Consider the following 10935-nt stretch of genomic DNA (forward strand, 5'->3'; position numbering starts at 1 on the left):
AAAAAAAAAAAAACCTTTACAATTCTGGTCTCCTAAAAGACAATCACTGACAAGTCTTAGGACAGCAAAGATTAGCTTTATTGGAACTATCTTAGTCAAACTTTGCGAACAAACATTGTATTCATTTCACACTATTGGTAAAACCAGTCTATAGAGAAGCCTTCAAAAAGTTCCTGGTTTGTCAGATTTTTGTCACACAAAACTCAATCGTGAGAATGCCTCTACAGATTATGTTAAATGGAAAAATCCATGGAATTTTTGTTAGACTCACTATTTATTTGTAAATATTTGATTAAGAGTGCACAAGTTTGAAAAAGCTCAGCTGAACTCATTGATGAATTCATTCATGTAGTAATAATAAAACCCCATACTTGCTTTTAATTTTTCAAAGTGTTCTCACATAACCTGTCTTGTTTTATCATCACAACAATCCTGTTAGGTAGCCAGCATAGGATTATTTATCAAAGGGAACTGAAGGATTAAATGACTTGGTCAAGGGCAGAGGAGGAGCATTATGTTCAAGCCCAGGTCCTCTGACTAAAAATCCTATCTCTATCCATTACATTATTTATCTCTTATAATTCAGAGACTTAAGATAAAATAAAACACATGTTAATAATCATCTTACAACTTTTCTTTTTGTTTTCAGTATGCCTTAACATTCTTGGGGAGGTGGGAGATAGGGACTAAAAACCTGTTATCCTTTAATGTGTCAATTCATTAAATGTTAAAGTAATACACAGGAAAATAATCATCAGCACAACCAGAACAAAACAATAACCACAGTCTAGAGCTTATTTAAAAAACACAGAGGCTGGCAGGTTGGTACAGTTGGTCAGAGCATGGTACTGATAATATCAAGGTCAAGGGTTCAGATTCCCTTACCGGCTGGCCAGCTGCCAAAAAATAAATAAATAAATAAAAAGAAGATATTAAAAGAACAAAAAAATGCCATCATTAACAAATAAAAGAGCAATAGGGTAAAAAATTTTGTTGGTCTCTGAAAAGAAAATATTCTAATGAGGGATTAAAATCACACGTGTTATTTGTTTATTTTGTTGTTGTTTTCCTAATAATCAGACTACTTCCTGAAACAAGATAGGAGTTTTTAAATATACTATACTTGATGGAGAAGTGCCGAATAGGTATAAATTCAAGCAACTCAATACTATTCAAAATACATTAGACTTGAGGTATAAATAGAGTTTCAAAAACTACTTTTGGTGGAACACTTAAAGGTTGTTCTTTAGTCTCACACTAAGAGCTGAAACTAAAATCTTACCAGTAACAATGTGGCTCCAAAAGCAAGGCAAAAAACCATTGGTCCTGCCAAATCAGTTTCATTCATAATGCTGCCATCTGCTACTTTTAACGGATGTAACACTGTTAGTGTTTTTTGCCAGATGTGGTCAAAATTGATACCTAACTCTAAAGGAAAAGAAAATAAAGAAGTTAATTAGGATCTGTGATGTACCTTTAATTTACCAGAATCCATGTTGAAACAAGAGACAAAATGAAATATATAGCACCAAAAGAGGACCTAGCAGTATCAAAGAATATTATTTTAGTGAGTCCTCTATACCACTGATTGTGGTGCTTATTCCATAAATATGTAATTTCTGGTTTGGTGCTGGAAAAAGGTATGGATATGATGAAACAGACACTCATAAATCTCTCAGCTAACACTGCACAGCAAAGAACATATGGATAGGGTTAATAGTAACTTGGGGCTTCAGAAATACCTGTGGGCCCCATGAAATTGAATACAAAGCTGTCTCTATGCATATGTGTGCATTTTTTTTCTGAGAAAAGTATTCATAGCTTTCATTAGACTTTCAAAGGGTGCCTGGTTCAAAAAAAAAAAAAATGTTCAGAACTAATGCTTTATAGGTTTTGGAATATAATTTGAAAACCATTATATTCTTCAGTGATGTCAATAGTTCTGCCACCAATTTATTTCCATGTAGAATAACCAATGTCATATTTCCTTTCATTTCTCCTACTGATAGAATTTAACCAATAAGCTGAAGTAAAAGCCAATGCTTGCATATTGACATACTTTATTATCACTTTATAAAAATTTATTGAAAACCTGGTCCCCTCTGGCCCAAGGTGGTTTCATATACACTTTGTTAAAAGTAAGTCTAAGTCACTTAGAAAACTTTTTTCTACAAGATTATTCATTTAAAGGAAAGGCAACTTCTCCAAATTAATATTTATTTTCACTGACCAACTGTATACTACAGACTACTTTCATTTAAAGGAAAGGCAACTTCTCCAAATTAATATTTATTTTCACTGACCAACTGTATACCAACCATCTCCAAATTAATATTTATTTTCACTGACCAACTGTATACTACAGACTACTACCAAGTGTTGCAATCAATCTTACCTTCTAATAAAGGGGGCTCATCCTCAAAGCTGTTTCCATATAATGGCTGAGATGTAACTGGAGTATATGCCTGAGTTGGCTGGAAAATCTGCCCAGTGTACGGCTGCTGTGACTGCATCATGTCTGGAGGGACAAATCGGCCTTGCTGCGAGTAGTCATAGCCAGCATACTGTCTATAAATCAAAGGAAGTTAAATTTCTTAGAAGTATTTCAATCCCTGACAACTGGTATCCCTTAAATTCCTAAGTTTTCCTTTGACAGCTACAGAATCTTAGTCATGCAATTCCTAGAATACCCACTTTACCAGTTTTCACAAATGGTGGATGAAATGATTACTAAGATCAAGTTGATTATCTACAATAAAAAGTCATCTGTTTTGTCTTTCTATACCTGGCTCATCGCACTTAATGTAATGACCTCCAGTTCCATCCATGTTGCTACAAATAACAGGATTTAAATTTTTTTATGCCTAAATTCTATTCCATTGTGTAAATATAACACATTTTCTTTATCCATTCATCTGTTGATGGACACTTAGTTGATTCCTTATCTTGGTTACTGTGAATAGTGTTTTTATAGAGAATTTTCCTGATGCCAATATTCACTTATGCAGCACTTAATTATTTTACAAACTATTAAACTTTAAACATTAGGAGGTCAACAAATAAAAATTTTAAAATATTGTCTAGTTTTCTCCCTTACTGTGTATATATAATATAAAGATATACTGTAAAATAAAACTTATGCCTAAACTATGAATGAAAGCTTAGGATAGCAGACTTTGTACTCCATATTATGTAATTTTCCATTGTAATTTGGATATCCATTGAATTATTCTTCATTACTGTTCCTAGTATGTTATTTTTTGCAAATGGGGCAAAACTCTTTAAGAACAACCATCAATTTCAAACAACAGTGGAAAAATCAAGTTTGTTCTTTGTGAAAGCTCTTGGAATATAACAAAACTTTATTAGTACACCTTGCATTTGAATGGTGCTTTTAATTTTTCAAAGTTGTACACCTGTTGTCTCATTTGATATGTGCTATAAAAACCCCTGCATTTAAGGGGAGAACTCTTACCATGACTATTTTAGTAACAATGACAAGAGGAAACAGAAAGATATTAAAACCACATCTTTAAAAAGCCATTTCACCATGTTCTGGAAAATATGTGACTTATTTATCAACAGGACTAATTTAATCATACACTAAGAAATACAGAAGTAAAATAATTATTTTAAAAGTAAGACATTTTAAACAATGAGAGCTGAAAAACCTTAGAAATTCTTTAGTCTAATTACCTTTCAAAATTTTATAGTTCCCTTTTCAAAAATATAAAAACCTAATAACTTCCATTAATATTGACATTTAAAAATTTTAAATCTAATTTTTAAGTTAATTGAACATCATGACTAAAAGAAAATCAAAGCAATAGTCAATTGTCAGCTACACAGCCCTTTGAAGGTAGATATCAATGTGATTCTCAAGACCACACTAACCCAATTCATGCTTTAAAAAAATACTATTTTTCTGGCTACAGAATTTACTGCAACATTATTTTAATAGCAAAAGATAGAAAATGAAACAATATAAATAGCTATCAGTAAATATATTGTGATATGGTTATAAAATAGATTTTACCATGCACCTGTTAAAAAGAATAAGACACTTTTATGTGGACTAATTAAGACTAATAATCAAGAAATATTCAGTGGGGGGAAAAAGCAATGTTCAAAACAGTGTATGCTATATTCAATCATCATGAATGTGCTTTTTAGAAAATAAATGAACACACATACACTCTCGTATATGCTTAGGATAGCTCTGAGAGTATGCAGAAGAAGCTTCTAACCATGGTTGCTGCTAGGTAAAGGGACCTGGAAGTAGGGGGAAGCAGAAGGCCTCATTTTCATGTTATAAACTCCTGTACCTTCAAAAATGTTGTACAACATTTATTATTTATTGAAACTGATTAATTCTAAGATAAGTTGTATGTAATATGTAAGTATATATTACCTATTGAAAACTTCCAAAAATAAATATTAATCTTTTTGAATGTTACTATGGGTCAAAGCACTGGTATAAGTGCTTAATGTGAATTATCTTGTATTATCCTCACTAAAACCCTATGAGGTAGATGGTACCATCCTCCCCATTATTAAGATGTGAAAACTAAAATTTAGGTTAGAATACTTTGCCCACGGTGGTGCTGGGAAAACTAGGATGTTTGACTCCAGTGGCCAACTCTTAACAATTGTAATAAAAATCACCTCAAAATCCTACCTTACAGAGACAGCTGTAATATTTTGTTCTGTATATGCATTTTCCCAGTCTTTTTGGTATGCAAATATGTTGATTTCTACTTATTTACACACCCGTCCATACACAAAGACACAGGGTTAGGTAGTTGAACTAAAATAAGAATAAAGCATATCCTACTTTAGTACAATATATATTGTGTTGATCTCTGTTAGGATTTATTAGAAGTCCATCTTTGAGTCTATGAAACAGCTAGAAAAGCTCGAGAGAGAGAGAGAGAGAGAGAGAGAGAGAGAGAGAGAGAATGAATGTGCATACAATAGCAAACAAAAAAGAATGGTATAGACTAGCAGTTCTCAAACTCTTTGGTCTTAGTACCTCTTTTATACTCTTAAAGTTAATTAAAAATCCCAAAGTATTTTTGTTCATGTGGGTTATAGCGATCAATATTTACCATATTAGAAAATAAAATAGAAATGTTTAAAATATTTATTAATTCATTTGAAGTAGCAATAAATCCATTACATCTCAGCATAAACATTTTATGAAAAAACTATTTTCAAAAAAAGATTTCTGAGAAAAAGGGCACTGTATTATATTTCTGAAAATGTCATAATGGCTAGTTTAACAGAGGACAGCTAGATTCTTATATCTGCTTCTGCTTTCAATCAGTTATGATATATTGTTTTACTTAAAGTACCTGAAGAAAATCTACTGTTGCAGACATGTACAGTAGTTGGAAAACAGAATATTTTAATAATCTTTTCATATTATCATGAATATTCTTTTTGATGTTACATTGAAACTGAAAACAAATGGCAATTTTTAAAATTCAAGTTGCAACATCGAACTTGAGACAGTATCAATGTACTTTTTATACTCTGTACATTAAAATATATAGATCTGTCTTGCACTTTAAATGGATCCTTTACTAGTGTATGATTCAGCAACATCATGCATTGGCCATTTAGAAAATATTGGTATGGGTTAGGCAGATCTTCCAAACAATGACAATATAAAAAATTCACATTTGTTAAAATCACTACTGATCACATCAGAAAAATGGTTAATTACTGGGAAGCTGACAAGTTCATGGTGATGGATACAAGTTTTCCAAAATCCTCATTTTTGACTGAAAACTCAAATTTGCTCACTGGCAACACATACTGTCAGTTGTTTCCCTTGAAGTGAGAGGCTCACTTCATTCATTTTTGAGAAAATATCTGCCAAATACTCAAGTATGAACAACCATAGTTTGTCAGTTCTTTCAAATAAAAATGGTCTCCATGAAGTATCAGTTGGTTTAGCTTGCAACTCAAATTACACAGTCATCTGTCTCTAGTATGGAGTATGAAGTATGGAGAAGTGCTTTGTAACTGGTTCCCATTTTGTCACACAGATATTAAAGAAATGTGTATGCTCAAGGGTCAGGATTTAATAAAAATGATAATTCTTACTACTTCATCGAGAGAATCCTTAAATGAAACTGACTCCCTCTGCCCTCCAACAAGTGTGTGGCAATGAAGAATACAATGACTTCTAGAACAATTTGATGCTACTGCCTTGATTCATACTCTGGTACCAGCAGTTTTACCTACCCCTGCTTCTGCACATTTTATAAAGCAAATGTCAATACACCTAAAAAGGTATATGCTATCTTTGTACTGTTACGAAAATAACTTTTGATCTTAGAGACTCCCTGAAAGGTCTCAAGGACTCCCTAAGGTCTGCAGTTCACATTTTGAGAACCGCTGATGTAATTCAAGGAGGAGAAATGCAAGGAGGAGAAATATTGCAAGCCAACTGACCTTTTCAAAGGTGGCGCCATTATTCCATTTTCATAATGTGAGGTGAGAAAGACAACACTATAGAATTTTACTATTTTGCTTTTCTGGAAGGACCTGTCCAGGAAAATTTCTGACTCACTTCTGGTCTTAAACTAAAACATGCTATGGCAGACATGATCTTTGCAGACTAAAGCAACATTTTCACAGCAGGAAAAGTAGCAAATACTAAATCAACACTCTCGTAAGTACTCTGTACCAACAACAAAGACAAAAAGCCTCTTAATATACTGAGTTGGCTACTTAAGTTCATGAAAATCCTCAGATATTCCATGACAATATTATCAGTTAAGTCGAAGAAGAAAAAATGACACTTTCAACACAGTTCTTAAAAAAATATGTGACTGGGGGCCGAGCCTGTGGCGCACTGGGGAGAGTGCGGCGCTGGGAGCGCAGCAACGCTCCCACCGCGGGTTCGGATCCTATATAGGAATGGCTGGTGCGCTCACTGGCTGAACGCGGTGTGGGCGACACCACACCAAGGGTTGCGATCCCCTTACCGGTCACGAAAAAGACAAAAAAAAAAAAAATGTGACTGGTATTACTATATATTTTATAGGCATATCTAGAAGACAATGCAGGACCTGTCCAATATGACATTCATATAACTCAAAAGGTTATGATCAAAAGGCCTTTTATTTATTTATTTATTGGGGGTGGCGGGGTTATATGAATGTATGAATGATATTTGTGAAGTACTCATAGAGGAAACTGCAAAATGTTAAAGCTGACTTCATAGGGCAAATGCAGAACAAAGGACTACTTATAAATCAAGTCAAACTTGAAGAAAATCCAAGTAATATGCTATTTAAACCTAGATTTTTATCGATAGAGAGCTAAAAGTTATTAGCTAATCTTTGTTACAAAGTTAGCAAACCAATCAAAATATTTGGTAAGCTGAGATGAATGTTTAAAATGTCATTAGGTTGCAGATCTATTTGAAGGTACATATAGAAGAACCCAATTTTTTTATAAAGCTCAGAAACCCAAATTTATTACTGCTAATATATTAGGCTTCTTGTTTTCCCAGGCATCATCTATAAACCCACATTTGTTAACTGGCAGTAATTGTTATATAATTACCTGGAACAAAACTTCTTCACTAGTACTAGGACAATGCTTACTAAAGACATGATTTGGTTGAGATGGAATTATGAGAATAGTTAGCAACAATTGCTAAACTAGCAACAAGTTGTTCAGAATATCCAAACAACTGCTGTGTGGAGAACTAAAATGAGAAGATCATAAGTGGGATGAGAAGATAAGTCATGCTTTTAAGTGATGCAAAGATGGACAGGATAGGAAAGAAAAGCAGAGACAGATAAACCTAGGAGGCTAAAATCTAAATGGAATAGTTCTGTTGAGTCTAAACACTAATATCATTTGGTTAAAAACAGGCGTGCATACAGAGGTATATTCTCAAAAGCCTTGTTGCTGCTATAGGCAAGGATTCATTACATAGATTCTGGCCAATCTTACAGTCATTTGCCATCCCATACACAGAGCAAGTACTAAAAATACACATTTAGGTAAATAAATTCCTCAATATGAATGTTCTAATTCTGCCCAATTAACTGATCAAGAGATAAATCCTCATTGGTATGTAATTTGGAATTTAACAGAAAGGAGCAAAGTGATTCACAGATAGAGGATATTTTTACATACTCCTATTGTTCAGTGTGTTTAATTTTAAGGAGAAAATAAGCCTTAGAATATATCAAATTAAGCAGATTCAAAGAGTTTATGGGTTGTAAAACATATGGGCTATCCAAGATAAATTATACAGTGGGGCTGAATTTGATTTTTGCTCTTAAATTCTTGTGCACTTTTATTTAGACTTATTAATCCAAACATTCTAGTACTGCAAGTTTCTCAGGCTGACTGGATACACGACCTTCTTTTGTCCTCATTCTCAGATTATCTTCATTAGGTTTTTAATTCGGGATCCATGGATGATCAGATGAAATTGTCTGAAGTTATATGCACATTTATGTGGGTGTTTAAGCAAGTACGTGCATGTATTTATGGAAAATAGGCCCACAGATTTTGTAAGATTCTCAAAGGGGCCCAGTGCCATCTAAAAAACGTTAAGTAACACTGGTATAGAAAACTTCTTCATTTGACAGGATGCAGGTAAGATTATCTCTAAGGTCCTACGAGACCGAGGGTATATCCTAAAAGAAATTGTTAGAAAGCCTTAGCTAATGTATTTTTGCCACAAACACCAGGCAGTATAAGAGGTTTTTTATTGTTGTTGCTTCTTCATTTGACAGGATGCAGGTAAGATTATCTCTAAGGTCCTACGAGACCGAGGGTATAAGAAATTGTTAGAAAGCCTTAGCTAATGTATTTTTGCCACAAACACCAGGCAGTATAAGAGGTTTTTTATTGTTGTTTTTTTTAACAGTTCTGGGCCTAAAGGCTTTGAGTTTCCCTCTTCAATCTGCAACTGGTAACTTGTGTAGTACTGACCATAAGATTTCAGTATGAGAAGTAATAAAAATATATGAAAATCATCTGATGATTCATAATAGTTTACAACGTTAAACAGTTTCGCTAAGCACTTTCAATTAGTGTTGATAAAGTCTGGAAGTTGGACTGATTTAACTATCAAACAAGCAGTCAAAAGATTTTAATTTTTAACTAGTTCCAAGGACCAAATAGCCCGTCTTCTAGGTCCCTGAAGCTCCCATCCTTATCTTAAAGGATGCAGAAATATTGTTAGTAGGAAGCAGTTCTTCAACAAGCAACTTTTCATTCATGGCACATCTGAAGATTTTGCAGCAGATACCAAACTCTAAATACAGCAATCTCTTCAAACTCAAAACTGTGTCACAAATCTCTCCAGAAGAAGGAAGATTATGAGAAAACCACATTCCTGATAAAGAACACATTCACACACTCAGTTTTAGACAGAACCAAACATTCTAAATACACGCTTTCACTGCAATGTAGACTAAGTAAATTTCCAAAGTTGAAAAGTTACTTGCTATAAGGTCCTCCACTTCCTCCATAATCATAGGACTGCTGTGATTGATCATCGATGCTGTAACTTGTCTGGTAGAAATCCGTGTTTAAGTTTTCAAAGCCTGACATTTCAAATGATCTGCAATAGAAGAGAAATGGCAAATGCTGTTTATGGCCCAAGGTATTACTGAATTCGTTACTGGCAATTTGCTTAAGCAAATACTTCAGAAGACAGCAAATATTTCTTCTAATTTGAGGGAGCAGTATCTGGTGGGCGGTCGGGGGAGGACTAAGGAAGTATCTCGTCTTTAAGTCGAAGCCCAGGAAGACAACTCTATCACAAGGAGCTGATATGCCTTCGGTTAGGGAAGAGGTAATGGGAAGAGTGGTTCCACAGGGGTCTAAAATATCAATAACGAAGATGATTCCTCACTTCGGGACAGAGTTTTACAGCTGACAAGGCGACTGCCTCCAGGCCCGCGCTCTGCCAAGAAAGTGCAGAATCCTGGATGGTCGCATCTGAAATACAGGGGCCGCGGCAGAGCAAGGGCTTGAAAAGGAGCGAGGGTCTGTGCGAAAGGAACAGGGCGCGGCCCCTCAAGAGGCAACAAGCCCAGGTGCACAGGGGAGAGGAGAAGCCGACTAGTTCTCCGCGGGCTTAGAATACTCACCAAACGCGGCGGCGGTGGCAGTAGTTCCAGCAGACCCAAATAACCCTCAAAACTCAGTTTCAGACCCTGAACCGGCCCGGTTGCTACGTGTCATAGGGCCAAAGAACTGCTTCCGGAGCATGTCCGCTCGCGCAGGCGTATTGGTTGGACCCTGCCGGGACCCTGATATCGAGCATGCGTAATGTCGACCGACTGACTGGCCCTGTGGCGGGCCAATGGGAAGAAGGAAAGTGCGTCAGGCAGCCTGGTTAGCTGTGGAGGCAGAAAGGCGCAGGCGCAGCAATTGCTAGTTGCTGCCTGGGAGGAGCGGGAGTTCCTCAGTACACGGAGGCCCTGGAGGAAGGCGGGTAGATGCTGTAATGACACAGACTGAGCCTTTTTCTTCTCTCCGCAAACTAGAGAGCCTTGGTCTCTCTGGACTTACTGTAATTCAGGCACTGTGTTATAGAGTTTATATGTATTACTTAATCTTCGGAATCTAATGAGATGGTTGCCTCTTTTTAGAAACGAGGCTATTAAGTGTTCGTTCATTCTGTGCTAGCTGCTGGTGATACTGTGGTGAATACAAACTACACGATATCTGCCTGCCCGGAGTTGATGGGGGAGACGGGTGATCAAACACAAATACATGTAAAATTACTGCTAACATTGTTAAGTGCCTTCATAATTATTTGAAACGATGTAATACCTGGGAAGAGTCAGGAAAGACACTACGAGAGGGTGGTGATCAAAGGGGTGAGTGGGAGTTAATCAGAGAGAGGGGGAAAGAGGAAAAGGGAAGGGTAAAGGAGGAGAAGGG

At 35.6% G+C, this 10935-nt stretch overlaps 1 protein-coding gene across 2 annotated transcripts in view; it reads right to left on the minus strand.

Annotated features, from left to right (window-relative positions):
• YIPF5 (Yip1 domain family, member 5) overlaps positions 1-10295 on the minus strand; it is a 13992-nt gene extending 3697 nt beyond the window's left edge. Inside the window, exons 1-4 of one of the 2 annotated variants that reach the window (XM_008588583.1) lie at positions 9899-10295; positions 9485-9604; positions 2396-2568; positions 1283-1428 (exon numbers count right to left, since the gene is read on the minus strand). In XM_008588583.1, the coding sequence (XP_008586805.1) occupies positions 1283-1428; positions 2396-2568; positions 9485-9594 (429 nt within the window). In that variant the 5' untranslated portion in view covers positions 9595-9604; positions 9899-10295. The remainder of the gene's footprint in view (positions 1-1282; positions 1429-2395; positions 2569-9484; positions 9605-9898) is intronic. The other variant, XM_008588648.1, reaches the window with a different exon arrangement.
• Between the last annotated feature and the right edge of the window lie 640 nt (positions 10296-10935).

Source organism: Galeopterus variegatus, unplaced genomic scaffold (assembly GCF_000696425.1).
Source record: "Galeopterus variegatus unplaced genomic scaffold, G_variegatus-3.0.2 Scaffold11, whole genome shotgun sequence".
NCBI classification, from domain to species: domain Eukaryota; kingdom Metazoa; phylum Chordata; class Mammalia; order Dermoptera; family Cynocephalidae; genus Galeopterus; species Galeopterus variegatus.